The sequence below is a fragment of the Linderina pennispora genome (genome assembly GCF_002104995.1).
Source record: "Linderina pennispora strain ATCC 12442 chromosome Unknown DL89scaffold_2, whole genome shotgun sequence".
Taxonomy (NCBI): Eukaryota; Fungi; Kickxellomycota; class Kickxellomycetes; order Kickxellales; family Kickxellaceae; genus Linderina; species Linderina pennispora.
Window position 1 is genome coordinate 291,175 of NW_024468250.1, and position 17,932 is coordinate 309,106.

The window sequence follows — 17,932 nt, forward strand, 5'->3', positions numbered from 1 at the left end:
TTCTCGGTTTCATCTCGATATGACCTCGATGTGGATAGCCGTGCTAACTCTCCTGGCGTAGCCTCGTTTCCATCTCTCAGGAAATTCGTATGCACCGGCAACTATCCATCTAGCACCGACATTATCTTCCGAGGCAACGAGCTCACGCTGGAATATCTTCACATATCCCTCTACTCTGAGTTTGTACAGATTTTTAACTCATATGGCACACACGCATTAGGGCGTTTCCCAGCACTGAGGTGTGTCAAGGTGCTGAACTTTGGCTATGGCAATGCTGAGACCCGGATTTCTGCTATGAAAGCCCTCCTCTTTAGTACCAACGCACAGATTATCGAGTATTACGGTGCCAGCATCTCATTTGGATCGCTGGGTACGTCGATAGGCCATTTTGGACAGAATATCACACTCCTTACATTGGCTGATATCCGATTCACTCTTCGAGAGACACTGCAGCTCATCAAGCACCTGCCCTTGCTTGAGGCAGCTAGGGACGGATATCGAACTAACCGACGAGTTGAGGGGCTCAGACCGATTCCACAATTACTGCTATGGTGAATGTAGACTTATCTGGGAAAAGCGGCGCCGTGAGCAGAGCACAGATGCTACTAAACTAGAACCTGAACCTGAACCTGAACCTGAACCAGAAGATAGCGACCTTGACGACAATATGAGCCATCTCAGCTACGACTCATACGATGCCAGCTATGAGCGCCCTTTTCACCGAAACGGCTATTTGACAGAGTACCTCTTCGACCATTTGAACCCAATCTGCACGGACATAGATTTCATCGAGGACCTCTTTAGGCAGTACTATCCGCTCTCCACAACACTTATACTTTTCGATGTGAGTGGATATACGGATGGGTTGTGGCCATGCTGCAAGGTGCCAGTGGTACTCTTCATACTGTGCCCGACACTCAGGCGCATACGGACCAACAAGGTGGTAGACGGCTCGGGATTTCCATCAGTTTATCATGGGGATAGGTTCATTGAGAGATTAGATATTGACAAAAGCGACCAGTACATTTCACTTATCTCTCATCTTCAGCTTTTGGATCTCTCAATACATTAGCATAGAGTATGGACTAATAAATGGAAAACTTTGATAACGCGCATACCAATGATACCTCCACCCAGTACTTGGCAAGTCTATGTTCCACGTATAGCCAATCTCTTAGGCAGCTACTAAGATCATGACACGAGTCATATCGGCAGCTGCAGTACTATTTTTGGCATCAGGATCTACACTTCATGATTTTGTTTTTGGTAAGAGGCATTACATAAGGAGCTCAAACAAACAAGTGCCTTCCCTCCTCTCTCCACCTTGTTTCTTACAGCGTTTATTTTAATCCTATGGCCTCTCCTGCTCAAACCCTACCGACAGTTATCCTTGATGGAGTCATCACCTATCTGGAGAACACTTCTGTGAACAGGGTGCTATTCAGAGATATTAGGCGCTACCCGTTCCGAGAAGTCGTTAAACTACTTGGCGTATGCTCGTGGTGGAGAAACACAACACTGAATCGGATGTACCAGCATATCTGGTGGTGCAATGATGGTGGATGCATCGGGTGCTGCCCAGCTATACTTGATGACCTGTCGACACCACAGTCCTTGACTACTGCACTCAGCTCTGGCAATATATCTCGGGCAAAAACTATAGCACTTCACTGGAAGAGCCGAGATGTGTTGAGCGGCCTGTGCCACTGAGGTTCTCAGGTCTGCTCCGTCCAAAGGCATTGTATTCACCAGCATCACCAGCATTCATTTTGATTTCAACGATGAATTGGCAGAGCACATGGACCCGCATCTCGATGAGATCTTGCACGCTCAGACCTTCTGTGCTGAAATCAGCAGACTGTTTCCTAATGCTCACCGCTGCATTGTGCAAAGCTTCGAGTTCTTCGGGAAGCATGCCAATAGGCTGTTTGTGCAGTGCCTAACTGCCGGGCTATTTACTCAGCCAGTTCTGGCCAACTCTCCCTTCAGTGTCCGTGCCTTGAGTACGCTGGTATTGGAGCACGTTGTTATCGAATCATCGGCTGTGGAAATCATTCGCCAAAGCGCTTTTACTCTAAAGGACCTCAAAATATCTAGCCTGGACCAGCGAATATTCACCAAGGTGGTCTGCTCGGACAATGGCGCTCCGATTGTATATCCTCAAGTACGGTCATTGCATATGAGCCTCGAAAGGCAATTGGATCGAGAGGACCCTATAGCAACTCGACTCTCCAGGCTGGTACGCCATTCCCATCCCTTGAAAAACTCGTACTCGGCGACATATATCCGTTTGGCAACGACATTATTTTTCGAGGAAGTCCAAGCCACGCTACAGCACCTCTACATTGATCTGTCTCAGCAGAACACCACCAGTCCTGGAGCCATACGGTGTGTTCAGTCCCGGCTATTTCAAGGAGCTGAGATTTATTCACGCAATCATCTCATCGTATGGACGATACCTCGGGTCGTTTGAAGAGATCAAGTCTCTGTTCCACTCTAGCACCAAAGTGAGCATCATAAAATGCTACGGCTTCCCGATCTCGGTAGACCCACAGGGACTCTTAGACGACGGCTTTGGGCAACATATCATGCTCCTTGACACACCAAACATCAAGCTCACTATCCGCCAAACGCTGCAGCTGATTCACAATCTTCCAAACCTTAAGCGGATGGCCATTTTGGTTGCAGAAACTGACGAGTTGCGCATCAACACTAGAAGGGTCAGCGGGCTTCTAGGTATGTGGCGGTCGATAACGGATCCGCTAAGAAACATGTCAACTCTGGACAGCATTATAGGACACGCGAGAGAGCCAACTCCCAGATGCCAGACATCCTCTCAGAAATTTGCAGCAGTACATATTTGAGCATCTGGATCTCCTCTATGCCGATATGGACTTCATGGATGAGCTTATACTGCCAGTACTTTCCACTCTCTATCCGTCTCTTCCAATTCGACGGGCACATTCATGCTGATAACCCGCTTCAGGCTGCCAGTAAAATGGCTGTCATTATAATGGCATTGTGCCCGTTGGTTCAGAGGTTCCGTGCATTCAGGCATGATATATGGCGAGTGTCGGATGTGAGTGTTACAAGAGAAACATTTGTGGACCGCAGTAAACTAGAAGAAACACGGCACCATATCAACCTCTTAGGAAAGCTTCGGAGAGCAAAGCCCTAGCCTATTTAGTATATTTTTATGAGGCATGTTCCAATAAAACAAAGCTTGTCATGTCGGCGCCATTCACGTATAAAAGGACAATGTATGTTACAGATGTAGGATGGGAATGTGGCGCCCAGCGGCAATGGTCTAGTATGAGAAGCGGATACTGTCTAGACTACGTCCGCGCATTTTGTGAACTGATGAGCTCTCAACGAAGCATGCGCTCTTTGCCTCCCTTGGAACCGCACTTCTAGCAGTACTTATCCGTCGTCTATCGTGGCCATGCCAATCACCAAGAAAGTAGCTGTGGCCGGGGTTACTGGCGCCTTGGGCAGGTTTTTCGTCGACGAGTTTTTGAAATGTAGCAGCAAGCTTTCGGTGACAGTCCTCACACGTAAGGAAGGAGAGGAATCCACCCGGTCCCGATTTGCCGAGTACCCGCAATTCACCATCCGCGGCGTCGATTACAAGAGCGATGACGACCTAGCCGACGCGCTTGCCGACCACACTGCCGTACTTTCAATCGTCGGACTATGGTGGCATCAGCGACCAGCTGCGTCTTATTTCAGCGGCTGAAAAGGCCAAAGTCGAGTATTTTTTGCCGTCAGAGTTTGGTGCGGATTTTGACAAGCCCGCCAACAAACAGGTTGTGGCACTTTACGCGCCGAAGCGTGTTGTTAGACGGGCGCTCGAAGCATCAGGCGCTAAAGTATACATATATTGTGACAGGGTGCTTTGCGGACTGGTTCCTGATGCCCATGTACAAGTGGGACTTGGAGAACCACACTGTGGAGATCCCTGGCGACGGCACCATCACAAGCTCGTTCACGTCACGCCAGGACATCGCCAGATACACAGTTGCTGTGCTGTGTCGCCTAGGCGAGTTTGATAACCAGACGGTGCGCATTGCATCCCACACGCTGTCATTCAATGACTGGGTGGGGCTGGTGGAGAAGGTATCGGATCGAAAGTTCACTGTGACCTATGTCCCCCCAGAGCCCATCGAGGAGATGATTGCCGAGGATGTGAAGAAGACTGGCGGGTGGATGACCCTGCGCGACCGACTCCGTCTGCTCATTGCAAATGGACACACCCGCTCTGACTGGGGCGAGTTTGCGCTGGACAACAGCAGGTTCTCCGAGGTTGAGCCAGTTCCGATCGAGCAAGTTATCAGCCAGGCGCTGTCTGCAGCAGCGGCCAAATAAATATCTAAATCTGCCCAGTCTGACTCTGGCCCGTGTAATGCAATCCAGTTCCCAGGAACATGCGGCAGTGGGGCATTTCCGGCATGGACCGACTGGAAAATCCACCCGCTCTGCTGTTCCCACGGATAAGGAGGAGAGGTTTGTGCGAGTAACAGGGCCTCATGAGAAGAAATCACTCCCCGCTGTTGCTCAGGCTGAAGCGGCCAGCTCCCTCTGGCCCCGGACTGGCAGGGGTACGCTCTATGAACCCCGAAGTGCATGCACCAGGTTCCCACATCATCAGCCTCAGCCTGCACCGAAGGCGGGCGGCAGACCTTTGCAGGTGACTGACAATACCTGCTGGCAGCAACCCCTTACTGCACTGGCTTTGCAATGCGCCTCTCCCGCCATTGCTCTTCTCCTCTGCTGTCACACTTTCACACGCACTCCAGCGGCTTTCCCACACAACCTTTCGACAAAAATGCTTTCCTCGACTCTTCGCACTCCGGTGCCCCGCCTGGCCCGTCCCCTCCTCGCCCGCCAGTACTCCTCAAGCGCCCCAACTATCGGGTTCATTGGGCTGGGCCAGATGGGCTACAACATGGCAACGCACCTGTGCACAAAGAGCCAATCGCCATTCGTCGTCTACGATATGAACAAAGGACACCGTGGCCAAGTTCCAGGACGAGAACGCCAATGCCACGGCAGCGTCGTCGCCGGCAGACCTTGCAGACAAGGCGTCGGTTATCGTCACAGTTCTGCCAGAGTCTGCACACGTGCGGTCTGTGTACCTTGGCAACAACGGCGTGCGGGACGGTCTGCGCAAAAACACACTGTGCATTGACTCGAGCACCATCGACACCTCAGTGTCAATCGACGTATCGAGGCAGCTGATTGGGCTGGGAGCGCGCGCCGTCGACGCACCGATCTCGGGCGGCATTATGGGCGCCAAGGCCGGTACCTTGACGTTCATGGTGGGCAGCGAGAATGCGCAGGACTACGACGCGGCCAAGGTGTACTTGGAGCGCATGGGAAAGAATGTGGTCCGGTGCGGCGATCTGGGCGCGGGACAGGCGGCCAAGATCTGCAACAACTTGCTCCTGGCAATCAGCATGGTGGGCACGGCCGAGGCACTGAACCTTGGGGTTCGCCTGGGCCTGGATCCCAGCGTGCTGGCTGGAATTATCAACACGTCGTCGGGCCGCTGCTGGTCGTCGGATACGTCGAACCCGGTGCCGGATGTGCTGCCTAATGCACCCAGCACCAACGGATACAATGGCGGATTCAAGTCCAAGCTTATGCTCAAGGATCTGGGCCTGGTGGCCAATGCAGCCAAGGACTCCAAGACGCCGCTGATGCTGGGTGGTCTGGTGGAGAGCATCTACCGCCATCTGTCGAACCAGGGCGACATGGCTGAGAAGGACTTCAGTGTTGTTTACAAGTGGCTCGCCGAGTCGCAGAAGTGAAAATGGGACCGATCGGCTCGGTGTTGCTGCGCATGAACACACTGTGGTAAACACGTAGGGAACCTCTTTTGTAGCCTCCTTTCGCTCTCTTTTTAACAAAAGTATTTTCTATTCGAATCAGGGAGTGTTGCAAATGCGCAAATTCACTGCACTGTACACGCACCAGAAGCAGAAAAAGGTCAAGGCGTGGCAGGAAGGTAGGGGCAACTGCTGGATGTGCGCGACACAGCGGGTTTGATCCTTTCAGCTTACCAAGTTTACCTCTGCCATCGGTAGGTGCTGCGCAGTACGACGAAGAGCACCGCGAGATTGCCTTGTACGATGTCCGACAACAACCGGATCTCCAGCTACCGGCTGCGCGCACGCGAGTCCATAGAGCTGTCGAATGAGTATGACATAGGACGGTACCTATTGACTCTTGAAGAAGAGCAGGGCGGAGAAGGTGATGATGCTGCCAACAGCAGTGGGACAGCACAGGCGGAGAGCATCGCACCGGCCAAATGCGCCAGCTGTATCTGGATCGCTCAGAGCTCGGCGGAAAATACCCAGTCTTATAAGGCCGATGAGGAAAGAAGACACCTACCGGCCCTGCAGCATTGCCACCACAAACCGTGGACCTAGAAGTCGCTGGCCAAATGCCAAACAAAGACAAGAGAGAGGATACAGCTACTTACTCGATTCTGTACACGACGCAAAAGATAAAGAAGGTCAAGGCATGGGCCGAAGGAACACTCACGCATAACCCGAGCAGCAGCAGAATCGTGCTGAGGGATGATTCTGGGACGACTCTAACTAGCTCGCATTTCCCAAAGTCAAAGACGATTGAGGTTGGTGGTGAAATCGATCATGGCCAGTACTTGATCCAGATTGAATCGCTGAAGGGCGAGGAGGCAGCACTGACAGCTGCAGTGTCATCGCTGCAGAATGGAATACAGCTATCGGGGTTGCTGAAGCGTCGACACGAGGCACTGGAGAGGAGGTCAGAAAAACATTCTCGGCTAAACAGCGCACGCCATCCGATAGTCCACAGGAAAACTCCATCAAAAGACGTTGACAGTATACAGCATGTTCTGCCGGATCCAAGTCTCCCCTCGAGTTCGCTGGTCCGAAAGACGTTTGTCCCTCCCAAATCGACAGCGCCAAAATATCTGCACTTCCCACGACGCAGTGAGCTCTTGCAGCACGTAGGGGTGTCTAAGGGTTACAACTTCGGGCCATCGCGGCAGCTCGTCGCATCAGTGTCGTTCAAGGACTGCAGCGAGTACCAGAAGCAGTTCATGGCGATGCTGAACGAGAACCTGATGGCGGAGCTGTCTGGCCTGGCAATCCGGTACTTTTTCATGGCACGCGAAAGGCACGACAACGCAGCATCGGTTGCTCGCTCCAACCCATTCAGCAATGCTAAATCCAAGCGACAGGCGTGTACTTGCTGGCAGCATGGCGCAGGTCTGCAAAAGCGTCGGCATTTTGTACTTTGACAACTGTACGGTGCGCCAGCCATACATGGAATCGTCAGCATTCAAAGTGCAGCTCAGCAAAGGATCAGTCGGCTTCAGCAAAGGAGACTCTGTTGTATTGGAACTCAGTCGCCGAGAAAACTATGCCGGGTATGCAAAAGACGATACGTGGGCAATCTCGACCAGCGACGAGTTTCTGGCTGGCGACACGTTTCTGGCACGCAGCGCGTTCTTCGGCCCCTCAAAAAACAACACCCTAGAGCTGAAGCTGGTTGGAGACGAGGATGCCAAGGTCGCTGCCCGGATATTCAACTCCGACAACGGTCCAAAGGCTGCTCGCCAGCCCAAGGCAGCTCCGAGCGTGGTGGCGATCCGGTGCCTGGATTCGGCATCAGACTGGTCCATGATCGATACAGTCGAGGAGAAGCTTATCCCAGAGAGCTTGCCGATTCTGCCACACCTACTTCAAACCGGGATCGAGCCCTTGGCGGAACCATCCGAAGATGTCGATGTCGGGCAGACTCTTGCTAGAATCGAAGTGATCTTAGACGAGAAGCAGTTCGATCTAGGGCTCAACAGCGACCAGAACGAGATTCTGCGCACAGTCCGTCATGTCTGTTGTGTCCATATACCTGCCAGTCGAAGACACATCGCCGGTCACCATCGTGCACGGCCCGTTCGGCACTGGCAAAAGTTTCCTCATCAGCGCCATCGTCGTCTGCTTGGACGCTATTGCCAGTGAGTTCCCAGAGATATTTGACAACACTGGTTCCAAATCCAGCTTCTATGATGACGAGCCTGAGGACCTGAGAGGGAAGCCGCCGCGACTGCGCGTGCTTGTCTCATCCATGACAAACTTCGCCGTTGACAACATGCTCTCTGCTCTGCTCAAGATTGGGTACGACGGGTTTTTGCGCGTCGGCAGTCTCCGTCGCATCTCCAAGCAGATTCTCCCGTACGTGTGCCGGACATCGGCCAGTGCATCCGACGATATCAAGGAGCTCGAGACCATGCTCGAGGCAGCCGTGGACGAGCAGGAAATCGACGCAATCGAATCGGCGATCCAGAGAGTACGGCAGCAAAAAACCAGCGATGTGCTGGACAAGGCCTTCGTCGTCGGCACCACCTGCTTGTCTTCAGCCACGGCAGCTATGCACCGCGCCAGCTTCCCTCTGGTGATTCTTGACGAGGCGTGCCAGATCGTCGAGCCCATGGCCATGATCGCGCTGGCCAGTGCACAGTGTCAAAGACTGGTGCTGGTGGGCGACCCGCTCCAGCTACCGCCAACACTGACAACGCGTGCTACACAGGAGGCGGAAGCCAAAGGCTTAGGTCGCGGGCTGTTTGATAGGCTCGTGCAGATGGGATACAGCCCGCGGTTCCTCGCAACCCAGTACAGGTGCCACCCACGCATCGGCGCGCTCTGTAACGAGCTGTTCTACAAGGGGCAGCTGCGGCATGGCGTGGCACCGGAAGACCGCACAGCAATACTGGGCGGCATTCCGCCACTGGTGTTCCTGGATACTGTTGGACAGGAGAAGCAGCAGGGAAAGTCGCAGTCATTCTTTAATAGCGGCGAAATCGACATGGCTGTGCGCATGGTGCGTCGCATGGCTGCCAACGGCGTCAGGCCTGAGTCTATCGGCGTCATTGCGCTGTACAAGACCCAGGCAGACATGCTGCGCGACCAGCTTGTCGCCGTCATGGGCAAGCAAAGTGGCGTGCAGGTCAGCACCGTCGATGCGTACCAGGGATCGGAGCGAGAGGTTATTGTGATTTCGTGCGTCAGGACAGACAAGGTTGGCTTCATTTCGAACACCAACCGCATCAACGTCGCTCTGTCCCGAGCAAGAAGGCATTGCTTGATTCTTGGATGCCGCAAGCTGCTTGAAAGCAACTCGCTGTGGCGACGGATCATCGACTATTGCCGCACAGATGCTGGTGGACTGGTTCCCGCACAGGTGTTTATGAACAAGCTCGCCGAGGCTGGCCTCAGCCGTCGAGGATATCCCTGAGGATGCTGCTGACGACATTGAGAGAGGCATGGGAGTTGCCGAGGAGCCCCTCCAGATGGAACACAACGATGGCCATGGCGGACGACCGTGGTACGGATTATGAAAAAGGACTACACCGACTCGCCGCCATCGGCCAGCCTGGACGAATACAACGACGAGTCGGTTGTTGGCGGGCGATTGTCGCAGTGGTCGATGCCTGACGTTCTCTCTGACACTGATGTGGATGCGCTCGACTGCCTGGACGTGGACCTCGACGACATGTAGTCCAGCAGCGGGTAACCTGTAGCTGAAATCTGACCAAGAGTTATGTTTTAAAAAAAAGCTATGACTAGAGAAAGAAGAAACAACTGCTGGATGACGGGCTGATCTGCGAGGGAGAGTCTTGCTGCCCTCCCCATGCCTGGCATATCGCCTGAAGCCGCCTTAGACGTGGAACCGCTGTCTGATCAGCTCGCGCATCCGCGGATCGAACATGCCCATGTTGGCCTCCCACGACTCGCCGGCCATCTGCCGCAGCCCAGAGAAGGTCTGCAGGAACATGTCCTCCAGGGCCGGCTCGGGTGTCTGCCAGTTGAGCGCAGCCTGGCAGAATTGCGGGAAGGCGGCCGAGATGCCAGCCGGGTTGGCGCCAATCATCGACATGAAGCCGTGGAACGCCGACGCCTTCTCCTCGTTGTCCTCTGACGTTAGTCAGCACCAGGCACCAGCGCTCAGCAAACTCGCCAAGGCTGGGCGCCAGCTGCTGCGGGCACACGGCGCCCAGACGGCCGAGGGTGATGGCGGCATTCTCGGCCAGCGTACCCAGGGGTAGCCGGGTTGTTGAGCAGCAGGGTCAGGCGCGGCACCTAGCTCCGGCACATACGTGGCCATAATCTCGCTGCCAGCCTTCAGGGCAATCTCACCAGCCGACCACGCAGCGTTGTTGCACACGTTGATGTGCGAGAAGTTGCGGTCGATCTGCGGGATAAGCTGCTGCATGATCGAGCTCAGCTGCGGCAGGAGCAGCGGGAAGCTGTGCATGGCCAGGTCGCCAAGCAGAGCAAACGCCGATTGCCGCACGTCGGTGACCGGGTCCATCATGCACAGGCCGACCAGCTGCAGTACGACACCGTCGTTGATGGCCACCAGGATCTGTGCGTCGCTGCCCAGCGCCTGGATGATGGCGCTGATAAGATCAAGCGCAACAATCACCAGGTCCTTGTCGGGGGCTTCAATCGACTGGTCCTGCGACGCCAGCTGCGAGAGCTGCAGCGTGTCGGCCACGATCCGCACGCAGCGCTCATACACAGACGGAGCAAACTGCTTGAAGCCGGGGCCAAGGGCCAGGGCTATCGCCGACAGGCACTCGAACAGCGGGAACATATGCTGGTCCTCGGTCTGCACGCTCTCCCACCGCGTCAGCAGGTGCGGCATCAGCATATCAATGTAATTCTGCTGGTTCAGCTCCGATCCGACGGCCTCAGGCCAGCGTGCCGACCGCATCGTACAGGATGATCAGGTTCTTGCGCTGGTACTGTGTGAATGCCAGCATCAGCTTCTCGAGCACGGGGTGGATATAGGGCGCCATGTACGGCCCAGCCTCCTCCTCGACCGTGGCAAAGGCACTGCATGCCGCCTCCTGCACGCGCTTGTTCTTGTCGACCATGGCGTCCAGCAGACCGCTCAGCAGCGGCTCAAAGTAGCTGGTGATTGTGTTGGGCTGGTCTCCAAAGATGGCCCAGCGCCCGTAGCGGCTGGCAGTCCAGCACGCAATCGAGCGCACCAGCGCCTTCTCGTGGCGGAACCACCCAACAAGCATCGGCATAAGGTGGGCCAGGTGCTCCTCCATGCCGCTCATGCACCCCTCGGCAATAGCGCCCAGAGCCAGAATGCCAGCCTCCTGCACACGCCAGTCGTCGCTGCGCAGCTCATCGTTCAGCACAGGCAGCACGAAACGCAGGATGCGGTCGCCAAATACAGTCGACATAACGTCGAGACTGGCGGCCGAGCACTTGCGCAGGTTCCACTCGGCGTAGACGTCGTCGTCATCGTCGCTGTCGTACTCATAGTCGCCGTCCTCCGCATCGCTGTTATCGCCTTCGTTGGCCGGATGTTCCCTGGCCCTCGGTTTGGTGGTCGTGCATGCGAGCACGGTGATGGCGCGGCTTGATATCCTGCTCCGAGTCGGGCACAACCGCGTCATCGTCATCGTTGTCGAGCATAAGCAGGTCCTCCTCCGAGTACTGCATGCCGCGCATCAGCGTCGGGATAACCCTGTCCAGATACGGCTCCAGGTTCTGGACCATGCCATCCAGCTCGCAGAACGTAAGCCAGAACTCGCACGCCTCCATGGCGATGTCCGGGTCCGAGTGCTGCGTGGTGTGCAGCATGTAGTTGACGACGTTCTCGAGCTCGGGCGCCAGCTTGTCGGGCCGCGACTCGAGCAGAGCAACCACGGCCTTGCACACGGCCTTGAGCACCTCTGCGTTCTCGTCGTTGGCACGCTTGAACAGCTCCACAACAAACGTGTCGATCAGCGGCTGCATCGACTCGGACCGCTGGCTGACAAACAGCGTGGTCGTTGAAATCGCATACTCGCGCAGCACCTGGCTGGCCGGAGCTGAAGAACGTCATGAACTTGGGCAGCATGATGTTGAGGGGGCGCGTGCCGTCCTCGAACGGCTCCTCCAGCTCGCGCGTGCACTCTTCACAAATCTTGCGCAGAATATCCCACGCACCCTCGACCACTGTGTACTGGTCAGAGTCCAGCAGCGCCATCAGCCGCGGCAGAATCTCGGGCCAGCTCGAGATGTGGCCCAGCGCTACAATCGTCGCAATCACTGTGCCCAGCGTATGGCGCACCAGCGTGTCATTGTCGCCAACTGCCTCCAGCGACCGGATCTTGACATAGCTGAGCACATCGGTCGGGATTTTGTCAAAGTCCTGGCGCACATTGTTCTTCAGCAGCAGTCCTGCCACTGCACGCACCGGCCCAGTGGCCTCCTGCATGTTGATAAGAACATAGAGCAGGTAGTTGATGTAGTCGTCAACCTTTCTCAGCTCGTTCAGCCTCTACAGGGGGAGAGCGAAACAATGCCTCTTGTCAGCTAAAAATACATTGCGGGTGAGGAGGGTTGGTGTAGACTGATGTTTGCTGGTTCTTCATGCTGTTCTGCTTACCCTGTTGTTCTCCTGCTGGACCTGGTTGTCGTTGGATTGTGTGTTAGTCAGGAGCTGCATGAGCTCATTCAGACTGACGGGGTCCGGTCGCCACTCCATTGTTGCTGCTACTGACTGGGTTTCCCTTAATTCGAACTAATGTGGGCAGTGTTTCTTTGTGGAAAGAACTGGAAAAGGGCGTAAGACTTTTAATGCCTGACAATGAATAATTATGCTGAGGGATTGGTGCTGGAATAAAAATCGCCAAACCAATGCCTTCCGTCAAATGTGTACGCTTTCCGTAATGAGAGAAGGTGTGAGGGTATTCAAGAAAATACGACAAACTGGTCTTTATAGCGAGAAAAGGGGAGAGACTGAAAATTAAACGTGCAACGCCTGGAAAAGGCCGGGGAGGCGATGTCGTAGGCGAGGGCTCGCTGCTCAAGGCCGCAAAATTTTTCAAGGGGTGAAAAGCAGAGCAAACAGGAGTGTTTCAACTTTCCTGAAGTCTCGCATTGGCGCTTGATTCTGATCCGCTGATCGCCAAGCCCCTTGTTTCAAGGGAGTTGCCCAGCTACCTGCAGCATGTGCAATTGTGGACTCGGTTCCGAGCTGCAGCGAGGGGGTGCCCAGAGACATGGCGGATTAGGCACGCCCCCACCTTGCTGCACACATCCCCGGATTCTTTCGAGCCAGCGGCTGACGGCTGCAGTAGCACGTTTGTCACCCGCCGGCGCTGGACAAATCCGGGTATGTGCGCATGCCACAGCCATCACAGACATACATGTATTGGCACATGACTACCCGAGCGGGACCATGGATGCTGGGCCGTCGGGCTGCCATGGCACCAACCTCGTTCAGGGGATGGCAGTACACCTCCTTAGGACCTGCTTCATAGTCGACCTTCATGCTGGACCATCCCACCCAACTTGGCATCGCGCGGGAAGTTGTATGGCAGACGGAGCTCGTCTCTGGCATCAGTTGCATACGCGACCTTGATCCGCGGGACAACTACCGCGCGATTGTACCCCTTGGCCCACATGTCGTTGCACAAGAGCGAGCACTCTGACGCCGAGCACTCTGTTGCATTGCTACGCCTGAATCGGATTCCTTCGTCAAACACACTTGCGTCCAGCACGGCAATGCCATTCCAGCAGCACTGCACCTGGAACGGGTGGTTGAAGACCTGGCCCGAGACAGCATTGTAGTCATCGGCGATGCTGCGGTACTGGTTGTTGAACGCGTTGCCCTGGATGTCGCGCGACACCCATGTGTCGTAGAACCGCAGCATCCCGTACCGCTTCTCAAAATCCTCGCCACACGTCAAATGTGCATCCTTGGGTCTCCGCCTGATAAACCAACTCCATCAAGTCGGACGGGCAAAAGAACACATCGTTCAGGAACACAACCCGGTCGTACTCCCGCGACTGCTCGTAGAGCGGCTCCAATGCTTGTTTCGGATCTGCGCCATGTACTCGATCCGGTGGAACGAGGAGGGTCGGGGATTGCCATCGACCACAATGCGGTGCGGCACATTTAATGCGTCCAATGTCGGGCTGAATTCACGCAGAATCTCTTTGGTCAAATCGCCAGATCCGTTCTCATACATCGAGATGAAAACGCGATGGTTGCCCAGCAGCTGGGCAAAAGACAGGAGCTGTGCGGCCATATTGGGCAAGATCTTTTCGCTATTATACAGGTTGACAGCGATAAAGACGCGCATGTTTGTTGAGGGGTCGGTTAGATTCCTGTAGCGCCGCTCGGCCGACCGTATGAATTTGTCGTTAAAGTTGCTCTGGTGGCAGTACGAGTACAGATCCTCGTTGTGGATCCGTTGGTGGATTGCTTGCAGGTACCTGTCAAAGTGCCTGCGCGCTCGCTGCTGCCTTAAAGCTGTATGTATTTGCGCGTAGTCCATTCAGGATCCACTCGCGCGCACCAGCAACCTCCTTGGCTGCAGAGCCGTCAGCAAGGTAAGATACAGCTTGGAAGATGCCAACGACAGTCAGTATGGTGAGCCCTGTAAGCGCGATCAGCAGCCATTTCCTTGAGGATAGTGTTGAAGACATGATACACGAGTAGCAACGGTATTGAAGGGCAAATGCAGAAAGGTGGTAGAGAGCAGAAGAAGGCTAGTCTGACCCTACAGGGCCCAGCCCAAGCGATGCATCTAGCCTCCCACTAGTTCTCTCACTAGCTCTCTCACATACGACCCGGGTAAAAGGGAGCCACAAACAGCTCGTGGTGACAGTGCCACGACAAGTACTAATTGTGGAACCAAGGATTTCGAGTAAATAAAGGCGATCTCTACCCAAAGCCCCTCTATAATTAGCATTCAGGCGAACTGTTCAAAGGCATACAATTGCCAGCCAGAGCCCACAGTAGATGCAGAGTGAGCGCAGGATGGACTCTTGTCTAGAGATCCTCGGCACGGTCCAGCCCACAACTGGCAGTCTGCAGTCAAGTGCGGCTCGGTTCACTGTGACTCTGCTCAGTGACAGAACACACCGCCGCTGCCTGTGGCCTGTGCCTGCCGAGATGGCACTGGCGTGCTACAAGGTACATGCGAAAACCATATTAGATTACTGGATTTGCCCTTGTAGCTTTTTTTTTTCAGCGCTTTTTTCTTCTGCTGACTGCATTCCACACCTCTTGTCTTCGCTAAATTGCTTTCTTTTCTTACAATGCCACCGAAGCGCAAGCAGCAGCAGGGCAACACAGAGCTGCCGAAGCAGCTGGCAAACAAGCTCTCCAACGACACACCGGGCAAAAACGAGGACACCAGCCGGTTCACGAAAAAATACAAACCCACGATCAAAAACCGCAAGCTCGCACGCAAGCAAGCACGGACAGACAAGAAGCAGCGCAAGAACGACTCGCATAGGCGCAACCGTGGGTTCGCCACGCCCGAGAAGCCCGAACAGCCTGTGAAGAAGCCGGTAGCAAAGCAAGAGAGGAAAGAGAAGAAAAAGAAGGTCGATGATCGCGCGCAGCTTACAAAGTTTGCCAAGAAGAACCAGGGCCTGTACGAGATGCTCAGGGACTCGAATCTCATTGAGAACGTAGACAAGGAGGCAGGGATCCAGAGCAAGGGCAATCCAGCCGATGATCTGGAGGACCGCGAGTTGCGCAGACTGGAGCGCAACCTTGGGATCAAGAAGGGCGGCAAGCTGGAGAACGCATTCTTTAATGAGGGCCTGGGCGAGCTGTTTGATGGCATTGAATTTGGATCGAAAGATATTCGTGTCGCTGCTGCCGAAAAGAAGCCTGAGGCAACGCCGAAACCTACAAAGAGCGATGCTGAAGATGACGGGTCTGAATCTGAGCCAGTGATCGAATCCGAATCAGAGGGAGAGAGCCTCGACGATGACTCTGGGGATGATGCCGCGATTGGCAGCGACCTAGATGGGGATGAGGACGACGATATGTTTGGTCTCAACAATTTTGGATCAGATGTGGATGAGGATGAGGACGACGAGGACAGCGATGTTGCTGAGATGTACCGCAGCCAAGGGATCGATGTTAATGTGAGTCTGTCCGATGCAGAGATGGACGATCTATCAGATGACGACGAAGATGACTCGGAGGACGTGGATGAGGTGGATGAGTCTGAGGTGGATGAGTCTGACAGTGGCCGAGTCTGATGTTGAAGAGGAGACAAAACCCGAGGAGACAAAGCAACCGACCAGCGTGACCAAATACATTCCGCCCAGCCTTCGCAGGCGGCAAGCCAGCGACGAGGACGAGCGGACAGCGGCGATTCGCAAGGTGCTCCAGGGGCAGCTCAACCGACTGAGCGAGTCGAACATCGAAGGCATCATTGGGCAGATCGAGGAGCAGTACCAGAAGCACCCGCGCCACCATGTCACCGAGGTGCTGACCGGCTTGCTGCTGCAGTCGATCCGCTCGCGCATCCACATGCTTGACACATTCCTGTACGTCAATGCCGCTCTGGTCGGCGCGATATACCGTGCAGTTGGTCTGGAGCCGGTCGCGCATTTGGTGCAGAAGCTGATGGAGGAATACGACAAGCGCTTCGAGCTCGGTCTGGAGGCATTCAGGGCAGGTGAGGACGATACAGATGAAGGGTCGGCTGGCAAGGAGTGCCAGAACCTGACAGTCTATATTGCCGAGCTGTACAACTTCCAGGTAATCTCGTGCCAGCTCGTCTACGACGTCATCCGCATGTGCATCCAGGATATAAATGAGTTCAGCGCCGAGCTGCTGCTCAAGATCATCCGCGTGTCTGGCATCCAGCTGCGCAAGGACGACCCATTGGCACTGAAGGAAATTGTGCAAAAGGTCAGCGAGACTGTGAACAGCAACAGCGACAGATTCTCTGTCCGCTGTAAATTTATGGTCGAGAGCCTCATCAACTTGAAGGACAACCGGATGCGGCAGACGATGTCACAGAACGCAGAGAACGTGGTCAAACTCAAGCGCTTCCTGGGCAACATGGACAAGCGGCGTGCAGTGGGTGCAGCGGAGCCCATCAACATTGGACTGCAGGACATCCGTGATATCGAGACCAAGGGCAAGTGGTGGCTGGTCGGCGCGTCGTGGGTCGGCAACCAGGTCGGCACCGAATCGACGATCAAGCAATCGACGGAGATGGACGTCCAATGCCGAAATGGAGCGGCTGCTGAAGATGGCCAAGGAGCAGCATATGAACACAGACGTGCGGCGCAGCATCTTCGTGACCCTGCTGAGCAGCGATGACTACGCCGATGCATTCGAGCGGCTGCTCAAGCTTGATCTCAAGAAGACGCAGGTGCGCGAGGTGATCCGCGTGCTTCTGCACTGCTGCGGCCAGGAGAAGGCGTACAATCCATTCTATTCCCTAGGTTGCCATTCAAGCTGTGCAGCTACCACAACTCGTACCGGCTGACAATGCAGTACGCGCTGTGGGATTTCCTGCGTGAGATGGGCGAGACCGACGTGGGCGGGCTGGGCCGCATCAACACCGACGAGGGCAATGAGACCGACGTGCCATTGCGGCGTATCGTCAATGTAGCCAAGCTGTACGCCTGGCTGATCGACAAGCAGGTGTTGTCGCTGCTGATTCTCAAGACTGTGACCTTTGCGAAGGTCGGGCACAAGGCGCGCGTGTTTTTCCAGATTCTGTTCTCGACGCTGTTCTTGCTGCACAAGAAGCAGAGCGACCAGGATGTGGAGGCATTGCGCGAGACGTTTGTCAAGGCTGTGCCCAATGCAACCATGTGCCAGGGCATCATGTTCTTCTTCCACCACTTCGTCAAGGATTGTGCGCTCGTGTCGGATGCCGAGAAACCGCTGATGCGCTGGGGATGCAAGATCGCCAAGCATGTATTCCGTGGAGCGGCAGGGTGGTGACTCGTACGACGACTAAGCCAGCCTAGGTGCTCCCACAAAGGCCTGTACAGCTCGAAACTGCATATATTCGGTGTTTGTGGTGAATGACGTGAGATAATGCATTGTGCGTTTTTTTTTTAAATTCCATCCACAGAGCTCACCTGGATACTGAAAAGCAACC

The 17,932-nt window shown here is 54.9% G+C and overlaps 6 protein-coding genes across 6 annotated transcripts; 4 read left to right on the plus strand and 2 right to left on the minus strand.

Annotated features, from left to right (window-relative positions):
- The first annotated feature begins 1,334 nt into the window (after positions 1-1,334).
- Positions 1,335-3,234, plus strand: DL89DRAFT_264952 (uncharacterized protein). Its single transcript, XM_040886445.1, has 6 exons — positions 1,335-1,686; positions 1,712-2,164; positions 2,236-2,317; positions 2,374-2,773; positions 2,811-2,852; positions 2,908-3,234. The coding sequence occupies exons 1-6, from the start codon at positions 1,354-1,356 to the stop codon at positions 3,176-3,178; spliced, it is 1,581 nt and encodes a 526-aa protein (XP_040746084.1). The 5' UTR covers positions 1,335-1,353; the 3' UTR covers positions 3,179-3,234.
- A 131-nt stretch (positions 3,235-3,365) lies between these two features.
- DL89DRAFT_308369 (uncharacterized protein) lies at positions 3,366-4,185 on the plus strand (the record flags this gene model as incomplete). Its single annotated transcript, XM_040890929.1, has 1 exon — positions 3,366-4,185. A coding segment is annotated over exon 1 (492 nt), but the record flags the coding sequence as incomplete, so codon positions are not given.
- Positions 4,186-4,825: 640 nt separating this feature from the next.
- Positions 4,826-5,810, plus strand: DL89DRAFT_273964 (3-hydroxyisobutyrate dehydrogenase; the record flags this gene model as incomplete). The annotated part of the gene is given in 2 exon segments (XM_040889125.1): positions 4,826-4,987; positions 5,007-5,810. The coding sequence occupies 2 exon segments, from the start codon at positions 4,826-4,828 to the stop codon at positions 5,808-5,810; spliced, it is 966 nt and encodes a 321-aa protein (XP_040746086.1).
- A 3,895-nt stretch (positions 5,811-9,705) lies between these two features.
- On the minus strand, positions 9,706-12,540 carry DL89DRAFT_273965 (ARM repeat-containing protein; the record flags this gene model as incomplete). Its single annotated transcript, XM_040889126.1, is given in 7 exon segments — positions 9,706-9,960; positions 9,980-10,069; positions 10,141-10,740; positions 10,760-11,358; positions 11,414-11,871; positions 11,891-12,333; positions 12,442-12,540. The coding sequence occupies 7 exon segments, from the start codon at positions 12,538-12,540 to the stop codon at positions 9,706-9,708; spliced, it is 2,544 nt and encodes an 847-aa protein (XP_040746087.1).
- A 1,184-nt stretch (positions 12,541-13,724) lies between these two features.
- DL89DRAFT_82388 (uncharacterized protein) lies at positions 13,725-14,548 on the minus strand. The gene has a single exon (XM_040892115.1). It carries the CDS (start codon positions 14,336-14,338, stop codon positions 13,817-13,819), a length of 522 nt encoding a protein of 173 aa, XP_040746088.1. The 5' UTR covers positions 14,339-14,548; the 3' UTR covers positions 13,725-13,816.
- A 545-nt stretch (positions 14,549-15,093) lies between these two features.
- DL89DRAFT_264955 (uncharacterized protein) lies at positions 15,094-17,902 on the plus strand. The gene is given in 5 exon segments (XM_040886446.1): positions 15,094-16,050; positions 16,073-17,037; positions 17,057-17,241; positions 17,265-17,745; positions 17,765-17,902. The coding sequence occupies 5 exon segments, from the start codon at positions 15,105-15,107 to the stop codon at positions 17,786-17,788; spliced, it is 2,601 nt and encodes an 866-aa protein (XP_040746089.1). The 5' UTR covers positions 15,094-15,104; the 3' UTR covers positions 17,789-17,902.
- Positions 17,903-17,932: the final 30 nt, after the last annotated feature.

What these genes read in the sequence shown, in the direction of transcription:
- DL89DRAFT_264955 (XM_040886446.1), top strand. Translation starts at nt 15,105, where the DNA reads ATGCCACCGAAGCGCAAGCAGCAGCAGGGCAACACAGAGCTGCCGAAG.
- DL89DRAFT_264952 (XM_040886445.1), top strand. Translation starts at nt 1,354, where the DNA reads ATGGCCTCTCCTGCTCAAACCCTACCGACAGTTATCCTTGATGGAGTC. An exon ending in CTCCGATTGTATATCCTCAA is followed by an intron (nt 2,165 to 2,235) that starts GTACGGTCATTG and finishes TCGACTCTCCAG; the next exon opens with GCTGGTACGCCATTCCCATC. An exon ending in CCTCTCAGAAATTTGCAGCA is followed by an intron (nt 2,853 to 2,907) that starts GTACATATTTGA and finishes TTCATGGATGAG; the next exon opens with CTTATACTGCCAGTACTTTC.
- DL89DRAFT_82388 (XM_040892115.1), bottom strand. Translation starts at nt 14,338, where the DNA reads ATGGACTACGCGCAAATACATACAGCTTTAAGGCAGCAGCGAGCGCGC.